We start from the raw sequence: 22,334 nt of genomic DNA on the forward strand, positions 1-22,334 counted from the left end.
TGTACCATGCAGAAATGGTGTACCATAAACTGCACTGGACTAGCAATACAAGTATAGCTACATGTGATAACAATAGATATAACAAACACAGTAAGCACTGGATGTATATCACAGGGTGTTTGTACCACACAACCCTGAAGGTATGCACTCTTTCTTAACTAACACAGTCCCAGTGACAGGTAGAATACTCAAGTCTCCTGTAGGAAGCACAGCACTGGCAGTCAGGCGGTTCCACAGAGGAGGATTCGCTCCGGCAGTCCCAGGAACAGCAAGGCTCAAGCTGTAATGGCCGCTGACCAGGAGTGAAGAAGAAGGAGGCAGCTCCAGGGCGGGAACATTGTAGAAATGGCACCCTGGGGCTGGGGGGAGGGGCCTCAGGTCCGGCCTGCTCCCCCTGCTGGCATCCCCACCGGGTGTGCAGGCAGAACTTAAAACGGGGGAATTGTATTAAATCCCCCTGACCTGTGCCCAAAATAATACCCTGGTGGCTAGTGGAGCAAGCTGCCAGTAATCCGTGCGCGCGCGCGGCCCGCCTCCTACGGCCATGCTGGATCGCGGTAAAGTGCGGCACAGGAGCCCCTTACCTCCCCCTTAACTGCGGCCCCGCGATCCCGGAGATGGTGGCGTGTGTGTGAACTCACAGTTAGGAAGAAGCCTTCGTCTCCGCTGCAGTGACCCGGCAACCCCAGCGCGGGAGTATACAGCGCCGCTGGGGGTGGTGGAGATGCACGCTGAAAAGTCTCTAAGACTTTACCAGCAACAGCCCTTGAAGTCTTCAAACGGAATCTTCTGTTCAGATCTGTAAAATTACTTTGAAAAAGGCTGCTTAAGGCAGCCACCTGTAACGTGCCTGCATACTGCAAGGCACCAACTTACAAACTGAGCTCACTGGCATGGAGGCGGGGTTATAGAGGAGGCGGCGCTGTGCATCTTTGGAACAGTCAAAAGCTTTGAGCCTGTTGGTGCCTCGGATCAAGATCCTACTCTACACCCCGATGTAATTTCTTGTGGAGCCCAGTGTACCCCGCAGCAGAAATATATATATATATATATAAATGCTGTATAGTTTGTGCGTTTCTATTATGCACAGTGGGGCTTGGGGGACCAATTGTAATGTTGTAGGATGGGTCCAAGTTACTAATACATAAATTCTATATGAGATGCAGTAAGGATCCCTGCGTTCAGAATCCGGACACTTCTCGGAATACCTATGCCGGGTTCCCAACTTTAATCTAAATGCCAGAGCCGCTATTCCGAATGCTAGGATCCCGAACTGCCACGACTCTAGCAAAGCTGCGGGGGAAGGTTAGGGGGGTGGGGGGCTGGGGAGGGAGATGTTGGGTGTATGCTGTGGGGGGAGGGTTAGGGTTAAGCTGCGGGTAGGGGGAGGGTCAGGGTTAGGCACAACTGGGGAGGGTTAGGCTGGGGGGAAGGAGGGCTAGGTTTAGGCTGCAGGAAGGGGGTGGTTAAGATTGGGTACCACCGGGGAGGGTTAGGATTAAGCTGGGGAGGCAATTAGGGTCAGGCTGCGGGAAAGGTGTGTTGGGGTTTTTTTTTTTGGGGGGGGGGGGTTAGGGATCAGGGTTAGCTTACTTAATTAGTAAGTGTCGGGATTTTAATCTCTGGGATGCCGCTGTCTGTATTATGGCATCTTAAGTGCCAAGATATCGTATGTATTCCATTTATATATATGCCCCGGTGCCCTCAGTGCGAAGGATAGTATATAGAATTGATACTGCGGCACTCGGAGTCATTTAAAAAGAGCAAAGTGTATTAAAAAAAATGAACATCACATAGTCCAACGTTTCGGGGTGCATAACCCCTTTGTCAAGGTGAGACAAAGGGGTTAGGCACCACGAAACGTTGGGCTATGTGATGTAAATTTTTTTGAATACGCTTTGCTCTTTTTAAACGACTCCGAGTGCCGCAGTATCAAATTATATATATATATATATATATATATATATATATATATATATATAATGTGGCTGTGGATGGCCCGGCACTCCTGGACGCCTGTGTGGTAAATGCTGCGGTGCCCTCCGGGTGACTCCGGGTCACTAATATGTGGCGTAGATGTTGGACTTACTGTAAAGTTTCAGAATAATAAGTGTTTTATCCAAAACGGAAGAGAAACACTAGCTACAGCCAGAATAAAAGAACATTTATACTGTCTGGATATCGCAGCACAGCAGGCAAAGCTGAGTACACAGAAACACGCTGACTGTATTCACAAGTGGCATAGAAGATTAGGACACAGACACCCAGATTGCATAAAGGAAATGCAGAAGAGAGACCTAGCCAGGGATCTCAAAGTGTCAGACTGTTCAGAAATGATGAAGTGTCAATGTTGCATAAAAGCGAAAGCGACAAGGACAACAATTCCTAAGAAAAGTGAAAACAGAGCTTCCAGACCACTAGACCTGGTACATAGTGATGTATGCGGACCTATGAAAACGCGAACCGTAGGAGACAAAAGGTATATGCTGACATTCATTGACGACTACTCAAGGTTCACAGTCACTTATCTAATAAAAAGTAAAGATGAAGTCTTAGAAAAGCTGCAAGACTATGTGAACATGACCAGAAACAGGTTCAAGAGGAATATGCTAACTCTTCGCAGCGACAATGGAGGCGAGTTCACAGGACAGAAAATAGAACGGTACTTAAGAGGACTCGGTATTGAGCATCAGAAGACAGTACCATATACACCAGAGCAAAATGGCGTATCTGAGAGGAAAAACAGATCACTAACAGAAATGATAAGGTGCATGCTTACAGATTCAGGATTACCTGATAAATATTGGGGTGAAGCAGCAGCAACAGCCACCTATCTTCAAAACAGACTACTTTCCAAAGCAGTAAGGAAGACACCATATGAGCTGTGGCACGGTAAGAAACCCAGCTTAAAGCACATTAGAGTTTTTGGATGCAGAGCCTTCGTTTACATTCCTGCTGAAAAACGAAGCAAGTTGCAGAACCGAGCAGAAGAGGGAGTTCTAGTCGGTTATAGTGAACATTCAAAAGGCTACAGAATCTTAAATCCAAGAACTGGAAAAGTAGTTATAAGCAACAGTGTGACATTCATAGAGGAAACACGAGATGATGTCATAATTCCAGTAGACTCTACTGAAGAAGAAGAAAGCACCAAATTCAAAGAAACAGATGAAGTAGAGATCATTCAAGAAGTTGAAGTACAACACAAGACAAATACCAGCGACACTCATGAGAGTGCATCCGAGGGTGTGAGACGCTCTTCAAGAGAAAATAAGGGAAAAGCACCTACACGTTTATCTTACAAAGCAAAAGCCATTAACATACAAGAACCTGCATCATGGGAAGAAATCGCAAATTTTTCTGAAAGAGAAGCACAGAAATGGCTAGGAGCCGCAAAAGAAGAAATGGAATCAATGGAAGACAATCAGACATGGACATTGACCAGACTACCATTAGACAAAAAGGCCATAGGATGTAAATGGACTTTTAAGGTCAAGTATGATTCTGAAGGAAAAATAGAAAGATACAAGGCAAGACTGGTTGCTAAAGGATATTCACAGAAATTTGGAGAAGATTATGATGAAACGTTTGCTCCAGTTGTGAAGCACACTACCATTAGAACCTTACTCCTAACAGCAGCCATAAAGGGTATGCAAGTGAAACATTTCGATGTAAAGACGGCTTTCCTACATGGCGAACTAAAGGAAGATATATACATGGAACAACCACCAGGCTTCGTGAATTCTCAGAACCCAGATCACGTATGTAAACTGAACAAGAGTATATATGGTCTTAAACAAGCAGCAAGAGCATGGAATACAAAGATAAATGGAGTTCTGACAGAAAAGGGATTCATCAGAAGCAAAGCAGACCCATGTCTCTATACAAAGTTGATAGAGGAAAGATGGTTCTATGTATTAATTTACGTGGACGATTTGCTAGTTTGTTTCGAACAAGAAGGGGACGAAGTTGAATTGTTACAAGAACTAAACCGTCAGTTTGAAACAAAAGACCTCGGCCACATAACGCATTACTTGGGAATGCAAATCTCAAGAGAAGGTGATGGAACATTCACACTAAGTCAAGAAGTGGTATGGTTAATGCAACTACTATCAGACCTAGGAATGCCTCAAGAAGAACCTATCAAGATATATGAGGATAATCAAGGATGCATTGCATTAGCGCAAACAGAAAGAGTGAACCCAAGAACCAAGCACATTGATGTCAAGCATCACTTCCTGAGGGATCTACAGGAACAAGGTCTTATAGAGTTGAACTATTGCCCAACAGAAGATATGACAGCTGATATCATGACTAAGCCTCTTACCAGAGAGAGACATTGGAGACTTACGTCAAAGATGGGTCTAACTGAAGAAACCCAGTCTGTTGAGAAGGGGTGTTGAAATATAGACAACAGACTATGGTTTCGTTTATATGCATGTAGTTACCGTACAGGGGCAGCAGATGGCGCTGTATAGTTACAGAGATGTAGTGTTTGTCTGTTGCATATGTTATGTACTTGTTTGTTTTACCTCACATGTGTGTTATTCTAGAAGAGTCTCTGAGGGAGATGGAGTTAAGCTGATGATACTGAAACCTGTTGTATTGATCCTGCTATTTCAGTACTATATAAAGGAGATATACATCTCAAGTCTCGTTCTGTCTGTATACAAGGTAACTCCTGAGGTAATACTTTATCTAAGGCTCCCCACTGCACACCTATGGTATCGATCCATCGCACTATACCAACAGTAGATAGGCGGCGGCACTCAGACAGACTCCTCAATATGCAAAAATCTGGTCATTTATTGAGACCATGAAACCGACATGTTTCGGGGCAAAACCCCGTCCTCAGGGTCAAACAGCAACTTGCTGTTTGACCCTGAGGACGGGGTTTTGCCCCGAAACATGTCGGTTTCATGGTCTCAATAAATGACCAGATTTTTGCATATTGAGGAGTCTGTCTGAGTGCCGCCGCCTATCTACGCCATATATATATATATATATATATAAAATATAATATAATATAAACAAAATGAAGACCAGCAACATCCCAAAAATTGCTTTTATATAGCTTACAGCAGAAAAATTCCATAAGGTGCATTGTGCAATGGAAACAGGAGACCAGCAATAGAAAAACTGTTGGCAAAGGGCATAATAGCATACTATTACTTAGCCAAAGTGTGCAGAGATCCTCCTGTAAGGTGTGTGTCCGGCTCTATATATATATATATATATATATATATATATATATATATGATCGTAGAATTCAGTTGGTGCGCTACTTTCCTTCTTGATTAATGAGTTCAAAAAAGAGTCCTAGGTTTATCAACTTGCACTTTGGTTCCACAGGGTATTCCTGTAGATGGCTGCTCAGTCCTTCAAGGTGTCACTAGGTTTGGTGACAAATAAATCTGGAAGAGACAAGGGGAGAGGGACAAGCGCCTAATAGTGCAGTAACTTCACACCAAATTAGGTTATTTATAATGTCGTGTCTATAGGTAATGTGCGTACCAGAAATGTGGTCTTTAGTGGGCACATCAAACTTTATAATAGCTGGTATTATACACCGCAATTGGTCACCAGGTTGGTCATCAATATGGAAATTTCCCAAATCATCAATTTGCAAGTGCGCTGGTCTGTAAATAATCAGAGCGAGAAGCGCCTCTTCATAGTGCAGAAATTACTTTATAAATATATTAGAATTCATAGAAAACGATAGGTATTAAGCGTACCAGAATATAAACACCAAACAGCTTTTAAATATGGTCTTTTTGTCAAGAGCGACTTTCCTTCATGTAGTTAGAGAATATCAAACCTCGTGTTTCGCCGTGTATAAATAAATATATATCACAGGCTAAAAAATATATAGGTTTTAATTCATATGATGAAAAGAAAACATAAAAAAATATTCTCAAAAAAAAGGAGTTCATAAAGCTTATCTGGATATTTCAAGATTTTTTCCAGTAGTCCGGGGTGTATTCACCGTATATGTCTGTGTCAGGGGTGTTCAGAACAGGTCCTCAACGCGTTTCACCTGTAAAAGGCTTCCTCAGGAGTGTCATAGACACTCCTGAGGAAGCCTTTTACAGGTGAAACGCGTTGAGGACCTGTTCTGAACACCCCTGACACAGACATATACGGTGGATACACCCCGGACTACTGGAAAAAATCTTGAAATATCCAGATAAGCTTTATGAACTCCTTTTTTTGAGAATATTTTTTTATGTTTTCTTTTCATCATATGAATTAAAACCTATATATTTTTTAGCCTGTGATATATATTTATTTATACACGGCGAAACACGAGGTTTGATATTCTCTAACTACATGAAGGAAAGTCGCTCTTGACAAAAAGACCATATTTAAAAGCTGTTTGGTGTTTATATTCTGGTACGCTTAATACCTATCGTTTTCTATGAATTCTAATATATTTATAAAGTAATTTCTGCACTATGAAGAGGCGCTTCTCGCTCTGATTATTTACAGACCAGCGCACTTGCAAATTGATGATTTGGGAAATTTCCATATTGATGACCAACCTGGTGACCAATTGCGGTGTATAATACCAGCTATTATAAAGTTTGATGTGCCCACTAAAGACCACATTTCTGGTACGCACATTACCTATAGACACGACATTATAAATAACCTAATTTGGTGTGAAGTTACTGCACTATTAGGCGCTTGTCCCTCTCCCCTTGTCTCTTCCATATATATATATATATATATATATATATAGATATATATAGATATCTACACAGTGCCTGAAGTGGGCCGGTATACAACAGTATGGTATACCGGCACTTCTTCGAGCACTGTCCCACGCTGGTCCGCCACCACATCAAGCTGACCACGGCGTTACTATATCACATCTGCCGCGGACCGGCAGCCAATCAGGAGCAGCCGCTCCTGATTGGCTGTCGGTCTGCGGCAGATTTGAAATAGTACAGTGCCCGGCTCCCATCCCTGGGCCCTGACAAGTGTGGCTGCAAGCAAACAGGTAAATAAATTTCACAATGGCGCTCCTACTGATAATGTGGCAGCCTGGAATCACTGAAGGTGAATCCTTAATCACCCCTGATTGTTATTTCCAAGTGCGGCTGCAAGGTTTGGCTCCCGCATGCGGCATGATTACGCCAAGTCTCCGGCTCGCCCCCCTGACAGCTCCGCTGCCCAGCTCTGGCAGTCTCCTGATGACAACTCAGGTGTCCGGCTCCCGCTCCACACCACAGCTGCCCGGCTCCCGTATGCGGATACCCGGCAACTAGTGAGTGGAGGGGAACTGATGGAGGAGAGTGTCAGGGTGGAGACAGTGTGTGTGTGTGTGTGTGTGTGTGTGTGTGTGTGTGTGTGTGTGTGTATATATATATATATATATATATGTGTGCATTTGTATATATGTGTGTGTGTATACTGCATGTGGCTGTGAGTATGTAGATATGTGGCTGTGTGTGTGGCATAATGTGAATTTCGGCTCATTCCGTGTGCTTTAATGTGAATTTCGGCTCATACCGTGTGCTCTAATGTGAATTTTGGCTCGTACCGTGTGCTATAATGTGAATTTTGGCTCATACCGTGTGCTCTAATGTGAATTTCGGTTCATACCGTGTGCTCTTATGTGAATTCGGCTCATACCGTGTGCTCTAATGTGAATTTCGGTTCATACCGTGTGCTATAATGTGAATTTTCAGCTCATACCGTGTGCCATAATGTGATTTTCGGCTCATACCGTGTGCTATAATGTGATTTTCGGCTCACACTCTGTGCTATAATGTGATTTTCGGCTCACACTGTGTGCTATAATGTGATTTTCGGCTCATACTGTGTGCTATAATGTGAAAGGGGCACCAGTACTAGAAAGTATAAGGGGTCCTACTATTGTGCTGCAAAATGTGTATAAGAGGTGGTAAACTACACTGAAGGGCACACCTCCTTTTGAGTGGCCACGCACCCTTTTTCGGAGCGGCGCGCGCATAATTACAACCTTCAGTTTTCCATGCCCCAACTTCAAAATTTCCACTTTCACCCCTGTGATCGATCTATCTATCTATCTATCTATCTATCTATCTATCTATCTATCTATCTATCCACACACCTCTCCCTAATACTAAATACTAACCCCTAATCTGAACACCTTAACCCAAACTGCTAAAACAACCCTAATCTCCTATCCCTAAATTTTACCTGAGGGCTCTGTATTTTGGCAGGGGGAGGGGGCGTTGACTATTTGCTTAGGGTGCTGAGAAACCTTGCACCGGCCCTGTCGGCAATGCTTTGCCATTTGTACCACTTTGTAATAGCTCTAAAACAGCTTTGAAAAATGTTGGCAATTTATAAAGACTGGATAAGAATAGTGGCCACTTTACAAGCACTCCACACATATTTTAAATATATTATTCCTTCCTGGACAAATGTGCCAAAATCTACACTTGTAAGGTTGTACCTGCCTGTGGAAAGCTGGCTAATTTCCCCCTAGCATTCCCAGCTGCCTACTGGAAGTATTTCAAGACATCTAAAAATCATAATTCAATTAGATGACTACCCATAATTAGGAATTCTGGGGGTGGGTTCAGAGGTATTTATTTTTTCCTCTGACAAACCAGGGAAACACATATACTGCACTCATTCAGGCATTACATTTAACACACGCACAAATGTTTTCTTCTGTTTAAAATGATCGGGTGGAGATCAGACATTGTTTTTAAGATTAAGTATTTGTTGTAGTGTTCATTTTCCAATTCAGATTATATAAATGTCACACGTTAGACAGGGTAACAGTATTACCTATACACAATATAAAGCAGTGATTTTCAACCTTTTTTTACTCGCGGCACACTGAACAATATTTAAAAATTGCCAAGGCACACCATCCGTTACCCACAGAAAAAAAAAACAATAACACACACATTGGCCCTCACAGTAATAAAAAATCCACACATACATTGGCCTACACCAGGCATGTCCAAACTGCGGCACTCCAGCTGTTGAGAAACTACACATCCCAGCATGCCCTGACACAGCTTTAGCATTCTCTGACAGCAAAACTGTGACAGGGCATGCTGGGATATGTAGTTTCACAACAGCTGGAGGGCCGCAGTTTAGACATGCCTGGCCTACACAGAAAAAACAATCACATTGCTACCCACATAAATCATGTTGCTCCTTACATAAAACTTATTGCTCCCTACATAAATCTTATTGCTCCCCACATCAATCAATCACATTGCTCCCCACATAAATCATGTTGCTCCCCACATGAATTATTCACATTGTTCCCCCCATAAATCCTATTGCTCCCCACAGGAGAAATAACATAACAAATATTAGCCCCTACCGGTCAGCTGTCCTTCTCCCTGTCCCTCAGTGGCGGGGGTTGTTCATAGTGGAGTGCTGCGAATACTGAGCAGCGGGCGGGCGGGCAGGTGTGGATGTGGGTGGGCAAGGAAAGCTGTGGATGCAGGTGGGAAATGGAAGATGTGTATGCAGGCGGGTGGGCTGGCTGGGTGGTAAGATGCGGCGGCCGTGACCTTTGATATCACACCGCCGCGTCATCAAGGCACAGGTCACAGCCGGAGCATGAATGATCCTCTAAGAAGAGCCAGGGCCAACAGTGCACTCTGAAGGTGCAGGAAGCTGCTCTGGCTCCGCGGCACACCTTGCAACTGGTCGCGGCACACTAGTGTGCCACGGCACACTAGTTGAAAAACCCTGATATAAAGCATACAAGACCAGAATCATTACAAATTCTGTCAGCAAAGTCTGACAGTACGACTGCACAAACCAAGTCAGCTTGGTGTTCTGTTTTCATTATCTATTTTTATTAAAGGAACTTGAAAAACGTTAAATAAGATTTGTCTACAATTGTTTGGGATTTAGGGTAATCCTAGTAATGATGACTAAATGTACAAATATAAAATCATGTCACTTACTTGACTACAATATTTCCCAATGTGTTTGGCTTGACCTCTTGCATGTGGCTGTCCAATATTTTGACTGTAAAAAAAAAAAAAAGAGTATTGATTTTAGAAGCAGTTTTATTACTGACAATATACAAGCACTTCATAGAAACATGTTTACAATTCAGGTTACATTATGCACTAAACATGGTTGAAACAGCAGTTATTTGAATTGTACTGTGTTATGGATCAAAACAAATTGCATGTTACTAGTCTGTAAAGAACATGCCACATACTGCAGCTGCGTGTCGACTAGAGCATGCAAGTCGTAATGTGCACAGATGGGACACTTTGCGCACCAAGCATGGGACAGTAGTTTGCACAGGCTTAGCTGCTTTACATGGCTAATCCCGGTACATTTAGGGGCAGCATGCGAGATAAGTAATGCCGTCACTTGAGCCCAGCGGCAAAAATATCACCCATCAATGTAGTCGTGAGCTGCGTGCGCAAGAAAAATATTTTAATTCCCCCCAATAAATACAGTTCTGGTGATAGCATCTCCTGCAATATATCCATAAATTGCAGGAGATGCTAAATTATATTTAAAGCTACACACGTATAAAGAACTTGTTAAAGCAGCCTTTTCAATATACATTTATTTCTGTGCTGGTATGACTTGAGCTACTTTCCTGGTTCTAGAACTTTAGTTGCTAGTCTTGTCTGTACAAAGGCCCTAGCATGAGACATACTGTAGCTGTAGATTAGAAATATGCCACACATGCATGTTTACTGATAAACATGACCACCAGTATAACTAGTAATAAATACATGTAATAGAGCATTGTTTTTACATTTAACTACCCATGTAACCAAGGTCAAAACAATTAACTAAATTATATAAATGAATGTAAAGTATTTTCAATAATTGATATATGAATTATGTCGTATTAAACCACTAGGGGTCTCTCCAACATCATGAATAAATATAAGTAGATTATTTTGTTAAATATATTTTACAGAACACTCGTTCTGTATAATCTCTAGCTGTTGTAGACTTGAACGTACGCCCATTTTCATAGGGTATCTTGCATGCATTCGCACTGCACATGCTCTGATAATGGCCATACACAATCATGTATGTAGATTATGTATTTTGATTAGAGCTATACTTGTGATTGAAGAGGTGGAACTCTTAGTAAAAAGGAGGTTTCATTAGGCAAAGTTTAATGAGAGCTATGCAGACCTGGAAAACATGCCTATTAGGACAGGCCCAGCCTAGAGTGACCTAGCTCCAGAGGGGGCGCCTAGGGTTACCAGTATCCAGGATTACTCCAGGCAGTCTGCCAGACTGTTAGAAGTTCGGATGGATGAAGAGATGTGTGAGCGGCGCCCTGACTGGGCATTGGATCCCAGAGCCGATGGAGTAGCTATTGGTTCTGTTCAAACTTTGTGTTGACCACGAGTCAATCAGGAGTGGCTGCAGTGAGCAAATCACGGCTTGGCGTGTCATTGCTCTGTCCACTCAATCCAGCTTTGATTAGCTTGTTCAAAGTCATTAAAATGGCAGAGGTAAAAGCCAGAAGAGTTCCTGAAAGACAGAAGACACCTGATCAAGCTGTAAGATTCCGGGAAGCCTAAGCTTACACGAGCCTACCTGCTGTTCAGGTGAAGTCCGGCAAGAGTCAGCGTAGTCAAGCCAGTGCTGAGAGTCAAGAGAGGGTCCAGCCTTAGGCAAGTTGAGGAGAGACACTGACTCCTGCAAGAAAAGGCAGCGCAGAGGGTACCCCTTCATGCTCGCCAAGTTCGGCAGATCGGGAAAGGTCCAGGTGGGACACCCTTTCCTCATTGCTACGTAAGACCACCAGGGTGGCAGGCATTAGGTGGGTTGCATGCAGGAAATGGTAGGTGAAGGGGCACCATCTAAAATCTTGGCAAGGGTAAAAAACTGGTCAGGACCATTGCTGTGTTAAGAAGCATCTCTGTTGCACCATTTAAACGTCAGTTCAAGTGCTTACTGATTAATAAACCAAGCGCACCCGCACATGTACAACTCTGTAATTGCTCAAAAATATACAGTGTATTGTTTCTATGCATGTTTCCTATGAGCAACTGATTTACTTCCAACTCTGCTACTAAACTGTTCTCAGAATTATCCAGTAAATATGAGGATTCCAAGCAAATCACCCTGCATCATCCTACTAGTAAGGTCGGGCTGGCGGGCGAAAAAAAGAAAAACAATAGTAGTGCCTGGATGTGACCTCCATCTTGTCACTGATCTCCTATTTCACCAGAATAGGAACCACATGAATGGCGTTCTATGTTGCCAGTAGCTGGTACTACCCTGTGAACAGCTAGGTAGTTAAACGCAGCCCTAGAAGACCGGATAAAGAAAGTGGTCCACTGAAGTAGGTCCTCCCAAGGTGGTAAAGGACAGGGGATGCTGAACGGAGGGTTGGCAGAATTCTCTTCCTATTTAGCTGCTTGAACAATCGTGGAATAAGAGAAAACAGCAAAAACTCCCCGACAGGTCCAGGGAGGCGGTAAAGTATACACCGCCATTGTCTCTGGGATGCTTGACCTGGAGCAGTATCTAAAGTTTCTTGATGATAGGAGACGCCATCAAGCCAAGCTTTTGGCCATCTCCAACTGGAAACCACCTGCTGGAACCCCGAGGATGGAGACGCTACATTGCTGGGTGTAACTTTTTTTTTAAAGAAAGTAGCCTTCTAGTTGTCAACTCATGGAATAAAGATGACCAAAATAGGAGCGGCATACCTCTCTGGCCAGAAGAGGATCCTAGCCTCCACTGTCATAGCCACTCCACCTTTGGTAACTGGACGGTGGGTGACATATGCCACGGTCGTGGCATTGCCGGACTGAACCTGAACAGACCGACCCTATAGCCGTGGAAACGTCTGGCCTAGTGTGGTGAATATCCTCTCAACTTCAAAATGGCTATTGTAGAGTGTGGTGTTTGACCTGGCCTAGTGACCTTGGAACTGAGAGCTCTGTGTTACCGCTGCCTAGTCCTGGAGATTGGTATCCATGGGCCGAAGCACCCAGTGAATGTTGAATGAGCAATCCTCTATCTGAAATGGTGACAGTAACCACCACTGCAGAGAGTGTGGTGTTTGAGGAACTATGCGCATTATGTGATGCATGTGCAGGTGTGAACCCAACTAGTCAGAGCGGAGATGCTATGAGGATGGCCGCGAGTTAAATCTGCCATACTTAATAGCCACAAAGGATGCAATCATCTTGGGAAGGAGACGTATGCCAAGATGAATGGAGACCTGACGTATCTGCAGTACCATGGCTAGAACAGTCTGGGCCATATTGAGGGAAAGGGTACCCTTTCCTAGTATTATTTATAAAAATTGCAGTCTGAGAGGTAATCTTGTGAGAAGTGTTCCCTGGAAGGTGGCTTTATGAACAGTTCGTCCAGGTATGGAACAATGTGATCCCCGTGGCATTTGAGGTGAAAATCATCTCCTCCACTCCCCCCGTGAAGACCATCGGGACGGTGAGAGGTGAGAGAAATCAGCAGTCTATATCTAGGAGGCTACCAGATAGTTACAACTGCTCGCTCCAGGATTTCATCACAGCCAGGCATTTTCGGCTTTGTGTCTGTTAGCAACCAGTGTGGCGCAGAAGGGAATGGGATTTCCATACAGGAGATGCCCTGTTCATATCAAAATTGACTAAGTGGCTATCACAAGCTACGGCAGGTGAGTCCACTTATCTCCCCTCTGCAGCACCACCTCAATTACTTTTCAGTTTTTACAGCTTACAGGGTTTAGAGGTATATTTGTATTAAACTTGGCAACCAAGATGGGAGTGCATCACAGATTTTTCAGTCACATCTGGGAACACACCTACCGAGATAACACTCTTTCTCTCAGAGTTTTAAACTGTTGCCAGCTGCTATAGAGAAGCCTCTGTAAAGCGGCTATTCACAGGCTCTGGAAAGCAGGAGTCCTTGTCCCTGTTCCAACACAACATTGGAACAAAGGTTCTTTTCATATTTTGTTTTGTGGTCCCAAAAAAAGGACGGCTCGGACAGTCAAATCTTGAATCTGACATTCCTAAATCCATACTACTTGCCTTATGATTCAAGAGAAATCATTAGGGACAGTGTCCATGTACTTTGAGGGGGAAAGTGTTCTTGGTATCTTTTTGATATCAAGGATGCATATCTCCACTTCCCGATCTGACCTACACATCAGGCATTCCTATGCTTGCCTTATAGAAATCTAAATATCGGTTCTATTGGGCATAAAAAAAAACAGTATATTATGAATGGTAGAGTGTTAGAAAGACACAGGTCACTAATAATGTATGCTATTAGAGCACATATGTGTATAGCAGACATAGTCCTTATAATGCATACTGTACATATAGAGATATATATATCGTACACAGTTCATAAAACAACAGTATCTAAATGGTAGAGTGTTAGCCAGACACAGGTCAATAACAGTGTATGCCATTAGAGCACATATATGTATGTCAGACGTAGTCCTTATAATAACAGTATATGATGACAAGGAATATATAATTCAGACGAGGTTAATTAACAGTGTATGCTGTCAGTCTGGACAACCAAACTGATGCGTCTGTTACCAGATTGTGATGCAGACTTATACACTGCTCACAAAATAGTGATCCTGCTAATGCAGTATTTTCCAGGTCTTTACTCACAGCAATATTACACATACCCATACTGGAATAAAACAAATCTCAAACACTAGTTTACCCAGATGGTTAACAGGCAGAGGCGGATTGGCCATAGGGTTTTCAGGGAAGATTTCCGGTGGGCCGACGCACCTGCGGGGCCTGTTTTGTTTGAGGACATGTTGTCCTTTTTATAGACATAATGAGTAAGATGCAAAATAATTTGCATATATGAAAATGACTTTGCCACTTAGCCTGTGATTGCAGATGATCTAGTGTATGCTCTGTCTGCCTGCTTGGCTGACATATAAGATTGATTGAATAATGATTGGGATACGGTTGGTGTAATAAGCAAGAAAATATATCTTTCTAAAGAATTATATAGTTTCCTAAATTCTAAAGGTGTATCATATAATGTGCTCATAACATTTAATTTTATTTCCTTTTAACTTCCCCCTTGATGCTGGACATGCCCACTATCTGGAAAGTCTTGGGGGGAGGGTGCTGCTGCCATGGCCCATGGCTAGACCGTACACCTCAGGTGCTGCCCATGTGGGGCCACTAGTACAAATTTTTCCAGGGCCGCTTTTTGTTCCCAATCCGCCCCTGTTAACAGGAGAATGTATGTAGATATATATCAGACACAGTTCTTATAACATCAGTGTATGAATGGTGGAGTATTAACCAGACAGCCATAATAGCAGACATCTTTGATAGTTGCGGAGAGAGATGCCACAACACCCGCCCTTATAGCGAATACTATGAATAGCAAGGCAGTGTGAACTTCCTAGATACTGTTAGTACAGAATGTATATATGACATGCTGCTATTACTCTCACTTGTCCCCCTGCAGTATGGGATCTGAGGTCTGCGCTGGCTTCTACTCTGTAACCTACGTTGTAAAATGTCACCTCAGCTAAAGTACGCCAGCCAGCTCCGTTAGGGTGCACTTCCCTATTTCTGGCACCACGAAAGAGCGTTATTAGCAGGGCAGAATTCAGCTTTTTGTGAACAGCCCTAAACTGTAACTTTTGAGCTGCCGCCTGTCCAGTCTCCCCGCTAACCGGGGACCCGAAGCTATACTCATCGCTGCCCATCTCACTGATTAGTGTCAGACTAATAGGGTATTAGGGGATTATACCTGAGTCTGACACTAATAAGTGAGAGACCTATAGGTTACCTTGATATTAATGAGTGGGAAATTTCCATCCGTTAGGACCCTAATTATATAAAATGCCTATTGGAATAGCATATTCAAATGCGTAATATACCTGACACTATAAGTGAGAGGTGAATTGCTAACATACCTGACACTATGGGGGTCATTCCGAGTTGATCGTAGCTGTGCTAAATTTAGCACAGCTACGATCATCTTCCCTGACATGCGGGGGGATGCCCAGCACAGGGCTAGTCCGCCTGCATGTCAGTGCCAGCCCCCCCCCCCCCCCACACACACACACAAATACAAAAGCATCGCACAACGGCGATGCTTTTGTATTTTGGGAGCTACTCCTGGCCAACGCAGCTCCCGCGGCTGGCCGGGAGTTGTTCTTCACTGCCGATGAGCCACCGCGGCTTGCCCCCCCCAACGGTCTGGCCACGCCCGCGTTGGCCGGACCGAGCCCCCTAAATGGCGGCTTAGCGCCGCCGTCCACCCCCCTCCCGCCCAGCGACCGCCTCTGTCTCAGTGGCGATCGCTAGGCAACGACTGCCATGCACCGGCACACTGCGGCGCCGGTCCAACCCGATCGCTGCGACAAACTGCAGCGAGCGATCGGGTCGGTATGACCCCCTATATGTGAGAAGTAGATTAGTGCCATACCCGATACGATACTACATATGAGACGTAATTTACCAACATACCTGACACTACGGGGTCTATTCATACAGAAAACGAAAATAGAATTGCTACTTATCACTATACATCGCATTGCTTCGATGCGATGTATAGCTGTGATAAGTAGCAATTCGTGGGGGAGATGTACTAAGCCTGAAAAGTGATAAATATCATTGTGATAAAGCACCAGCCAATCGGCTCCTAACTGCCATATTACAGGCTGTGTTTGAAAAATGACAGTTAGGAGCCAATTGGCTGGTACTTTATCACTGTGATATTTATCACTTTTCAGGCTTAGTACATCTGGCCCCATGTATACTTACCCTTCCGACGATGCGCTGCGGTGTCTAGGGCTCCTGCGGTGAGGTCTTCTCCAGCGGTCCTTCCCAGCGATGCGCGGGGTACAGCGGCGGGTCCCTTTGCGCATGCGCAGGATGTTGACCTCCCGGCAGGCCGCAGTGGTTGCTGGGAGGTCGGGGGGCGGAGCCAGCGCGAGGTGCAGAGCAGCGATCAGGGAAGCATTGAGCTTCCCTGATGTCTCCGCACTACAGTTCAGGTTACGCCGTCCTGAGATGGCGAACCTGAACTCCATGGAGAAGCGGAAAGCAGAGATTTCCGCACCTTCATGAATCGCACTAACCATACAAAGGTATGGTGAAGCGATTCAGGCAGAGAGCGGGGGTACCGCTGGAGAAGTCAGAGACTTCTCCACGGTAACCCGCTCTGTGAATTGCAGTAGGCAGTGAAAAGCCCTGTTTAACGCAAAACAGGGCTTTTCTCTGCTGCATGAATAGACCCCAGTAATTGTTAGATATCAATTAATCCTCCCTATATTGGATTCGATACCCTATATGGTGTTTTCACTATTTAGTGAATAATGTACAAGTATTATACCTGCCATCGTGATTGAAATCTCTGAGATAGGAGTCACATTTTAATAATTATTGCCTAACAAATGGTTCTCTAACTGTGACATTAAATATAACTTATATCAAGAAACCAACTGTTTTCTAGCATGCGTTATTAAAGTCAGCTACAGCATATTTTGTTATACATAGGATTGCTCTGGTTGTATTACTGAATACTGTATCAAAACTCAAACGTTTCTCTGGGCAATATGCCAAGATTCTTATATGAGCACAATAGCAACATTTTCATTATATCTTAATGTATCTATAATATCGATTTAAAGGAAACACATTGTATCATTGAATTATACTAAGACCGTGATTAAAGAGGACAGACAAAAAAGACGATCAGTTTTTTTTAACAATTTATGTTTGTTTTTCTCTTTCTCTTTATAATTCACTGTTGTCATACTCTCACACAATTTTTGAATATGTTTTGTTTTTATATTTTGCATGTAGTCAAAACAGATGCTTTTCCCTTTTCTTGTTCCCTTACTTTATACACCCCATGAAAGCAATAACGCTAGGATACGTTTTTGTCCTGAGAAACTCTGACTCATGTGTGACTGCTGTAAGCACTCGCCTGTGCCTATTTACTTATAGTACAAAAGTTTTTAATTGCATTTCCTTCATCATATTTAGCGGAACGTGGGTTCAGTGCAGTCACAAATCTGTAGTTAACTTAAAAATAGAAACCGACTGCAAACAGCTAATCGCGGTGATTAAAGAATGCTTTTGACAAAACATTAATAAATTGATAGCCGCGCACCAGGTACATCCTTCTCATTAGGATTATTTTAATGTTATTTGTGATTTTTATTTTAAAATTATCGTTCATCAACTTAATTTTCTGAATGTAATGCAAATGTTACTATGGGTCATTTTCAAAAAAATAATTTTATACATTTCAAGTTTCAATGGGGTCTATTCATGCAGCAGAGAAAAGCCCTGTTTTGCGTTAAACAGGGCTTTTCTCTGCTTACCGCAATTCACAAAGCGGGTTACCGCGGAGAACGTTATTACTTCTCCAGCGGTATCCCTGCTCTGTGCTGGAATCGCAGTACCATACACTTGTATGGTATCTGCAATTCATGTAGAAGCGGAAAGCTCAGCTTTCCGCTTCTCTTCTCTGTGCCGCTTCGCCACCTGAGGATGGCGTAGTATCTACCTGCCTGACGCTAAGCCTGTTCTTTCCCCTGCTTCGGTACTAGCGGCTCCGTCCCGCAAGCTCCGCCCCTTTTACCCAGCTCTCACTGCTTCCGGCTTGTGAGGAATCTCCTTAGCAACCACTTGACGGGCAGCTCGCCAAGCATGAAGTGCGCATGCGCCAGATCGGCGTAGTAGGCACTAGTCATGGGCAAAGTGATTCACTGAACTGAGTTGAGACACATGACTCAGTTCAGTGAAGTGTCTTGAGTCAGTGTCTCGGCACATGAGTCATGACTCATTTGTATTTTAATGTATTGCAGAGACTGCACATGAATCAGTGAGTTGCCAGTGCTGGCAGATCAGTGCTGGACTCATGGAGTGAGTTATTCAGCTGCAGTGAATGTGCGGTGTATCGGGGGAGGCAGCTGCAGTGCTTATGCACTGATTGTTAATAATATATTAACATAGATTCAGTGTTATGTTGATATATTATTAATAAGCACTTATTGCATACTAGTTACACAATATGCACATTACTTCTGGTTGAGGAGAGAAAGCTTAACAGCCATGAAACACATCATTCAGTCTGTAACTAAACCAAATCATTTTTTTTATTTTTTATTTTGCATACTTTGCTAATTGGATAATTTTAGGTGGGCTTGTATTTATTATATTATCCACTATCTAGCCTCCAGGGAGTTTGCCACCCACAATCACATTGAGCAGGAACAGTGAGCACTGAGCTGAGAGCACTGTACCACAGGGGCTCCACCTCCTGCAGGCTTATGCTGCATGAATCAGATCCATCCACTGAGTCACTGAGTCTACACAGTGTACAACTGTCTCAACTCACTGGCAGACTCAGGATGAATCATGACATGGATGGATCAGGCACAGCACTCACTGACTGGTGAGTCGTGACTGCTCCCTCCCCCCTCCCACTGGGTGTCACCTGGTATAGCCTCTGGCCAATCACAGCTAAAGCCACTCAGCAGAACACACTGACTGAAGGACACACTGAGTTTCCTCCCTCTGGCTGAGAGAGGCTACTGCTGCAGCTGTCTCCACTCATTAAACAGTGAGTGACTCGAATCATTCACACTTCCTGATGATTCGAGTCACTGTGTTGAGACAGTGAGTCAGTAGCCATCTCTAGTAGGCACGGCAGAAGCAGAGAAGAGGACATCGTGGACGGGTGTGGTTCGTTTTATCGACAGTGTCTAGGTGGACAATGTTTAGGTCGACCACTATAGGTCGACAGTCACTAGGTCGACAGGGTTTCTAGGTCGACATGTGCTAGGTCGACAGGTCTAAAGGTCGACATGAGGAATTTTTTTTTTTTTGTGTCGTTTTCTTTGTAGAGTGACCGGGATCCCAAATTAGTGCACCGCGTCCCCTCGCATGGCTCGCGTGGTGCCTTCGCTCCGCTGCCGCTTCGCTCGGCACACTTTACCGTTCCAATCGTAGTCCACGTGGATCGTTAAGAATGAAAAAAAATCCAATTTTTTTTAAAACTCATGTCGACCTTTAGACCTGTCGACATAGCACATGTCGACCTAGAAACCCTGTCGACCTTCCATCCATGTCGACCTAGTGACTGTCGACCTATAGTGGTCGACCTAAACATTGTCGACCAAGACACTGTCGATCTTCAGACCGGATCCCATCGTGGACGGCCAGTTTAGCACTACGTGACAGAGTTCAGGAAGGGATTAATGAATTGCGGTAAAGATAAGTTAAAAACCCGCACATACGAATGCGATGCTTGGTGATAAGTTAGACCAAAACATTGCATTTGTACATGAATAGACCCCAATGTGTCTTATTTACAACATCTTTCTTTACCATGTTGTAGTAAGTAGGAAAATAAGAATTTACTTACCGATAATTCTATTTCTCGGAGTCCGTAGTGGATGCTGGGGTTCCTGAAAGGACCATGGGGAATAGCGGCTCCGCAGGAGACAGGGCACAAAAAAGTAAAGCTTTTACCAGATCAGGTGGTGTGCACTGGCTCCTCCCCCTATGACCCTCCTCCAGACTCCAGTTAGGTACTGTGCCCGGACGAGCGTACACAATAAGGGAGGCAATTTGAATCCCGGGTAAGACTCATACCAGCCACACCAATCACACCGTACAACTTGTGATCTAAACCCAGTTAACAGTATGATAACAGAAAGAGCCTCTTAAAGATGGCTCCTTAACAATATAACCCGAATTTGTTAACAATAACTATGTACAGTATTGCAGATAATCCGCACTTGGGATGGGCGCCCAGCATCCACTACGGACTCCGAGAAATAGAATTATCGGTAAGTAAATTCTTATTTTCTCTATCGTCCTAAGTGGATGCTGGGGTTCCTGAAAGGACCATGGGGATTATACCAAAGCTCCCAAACGGGCGGGAGAGTGCGGATGACTCTGCAGCACCGAATGAGAGAATTCCAAGTCCTCTTTTGCCAGGGTATCAAATTTGTAGAATTTTACAAACGTGTTTTCCCCCGACCACGTAGCTGCTCGGCAGAATTGTAATGCCGAGACCCCTCGGGCAGCCGCCCAAGATGAGCCCACCTTCCTTGTGGAATGGGCCTTAACAGATTTAGGCTGTGGCAGGCCTGCCACAGAATGAGCAAGTTGAATTGTGTTACAAATCCAACGAGCAATCGTCTGCTTAGAAGCAGGGGCACCCAACTTGTTGGGTGCATATAGTATCAACAGCGAGTCAGATTTTCTGACTTCAGCCGTCCTTGAAATGTATATTTTTAAGGCTCTGACAACGTCCAACAACTTGGAGTCCTCCAAGTCGCCAGTGGCCGCAGGCACCACAATAGGTTGGTTCAGGTGAAACGCTGATACCACCTTAGGGAGAAAATGCGGACGAGTCCTCAGTTCTGCCCTATCCGAATGGAAGATTAGATAAGGGCTTTTATAAGATAAAGCCGCCAATTCAGATACTCTCCTGGCGGAAGCCAGGGCCAGTAACATAGTCACTTTCCATGTGAGATATTTAAAATCCACCTTTTTCAATGGTTCAAACCAATGGGATTTGAGGAAATCTAAAACTACATTTAGATCCCACGGTGCCACCGGAGGCAACACAGGAGGCTGTATATGCAGTACTCCTTTAACAAAAGTCTGTACCTCAGGAACTGAGGCCAATTCTTTTTGGAAGAATATTGACAGGGCCGAAATTTGAACCTTAATAGATCTCAATTTGAGACCCATAGACAATCCTGATTGTAGGAAATGTAGGAAACGACCCAGTTGAAATTCCTCCGTCGGAACACTCCGATCCTCGCACCACGCGACATATTTTCGCCAAATGCGGTGATAATGTTTCGCGGTGACTTCCTTCCTTGCCTTAATCAAGGTAGGAATGACTTCTTCTGGAATGCCTTTCCCTTTTAGGATCTGGCGTTCAACCGCCATGCCGTCAAACGCAGCCGCGGTAAGTCTTGAAAGAGACAGGGACCCTGTTGTAGCAGGTCCCTTCTCAGAAGTAGAGGGCACGGGTCGTCCGTGACCAACTCTTGAAGTTCCGGGTACCAAGTCCTTCTTGGCCAATCCGGAGCCACTAGTATTGTTCTTACTCCTCTTCACCGTATAATCTTCAATACCTTTGGTATGAGAGGCAGAGGAGGAAACACATATACTGATTTGTACACCCAAGGTGTTACCAGTGCGTCCACAGCTATTGCCTGTGGATCTCTTGACCTGGCGCAATACTTGTCCAGTTTCTTGTTGAGGCGAGACGCCATCATGTCTACCATTGGTCTTTCCCAACAGTTTATTAGCATGTGGAAGACTTCTGGATGAAGACCCCACTCTCCCGGGTGAATATCGTGTCTGCTGAGGAAGTCTGCTTCCCAGTTG

The 22,334-nt window shown here is 44.1% G+C and overlaps 1 protein-coding gene across 1 annotated transcript in view; it reads right to left on the reverse strand.

Moving 5' to 3' along the window:
* Positions 1-22,334, reverse strand: part of ACSS3 (acyl-CoA synthetase short chain family member 3) — a 295,452-nt gene that overhangs the window by 15,594 nt on the left and 257,524 nt on the right. Inside the window, exon 12 of the mRNA XM_063927708.1 lies at positions 9,930-9,993. Coding sequence (XP_063783778.1) covers positions 9,930-9,993 — 64 coding nt within the window. The remainder of the gene's footprint in view (positions 1-9,929; positions 9,994-22,334) is intronic.

This window comes from Pseudophryne corroboree, chromosome 6 (assembly GCF_028390025.1).
Source record: "Pseudophryne corroboree isolate aPseCor3 chromosome 6, aPseCor3.hap2, whole genome shotgun sequence".
NCBI classification, from domain to species: domain Eukaryota; kingdom Metazoa; phylum Chordata; class Amphibia; order Anura; family Myobatrachidae; genus Pseudophryne; species Pseudophryne corroboree.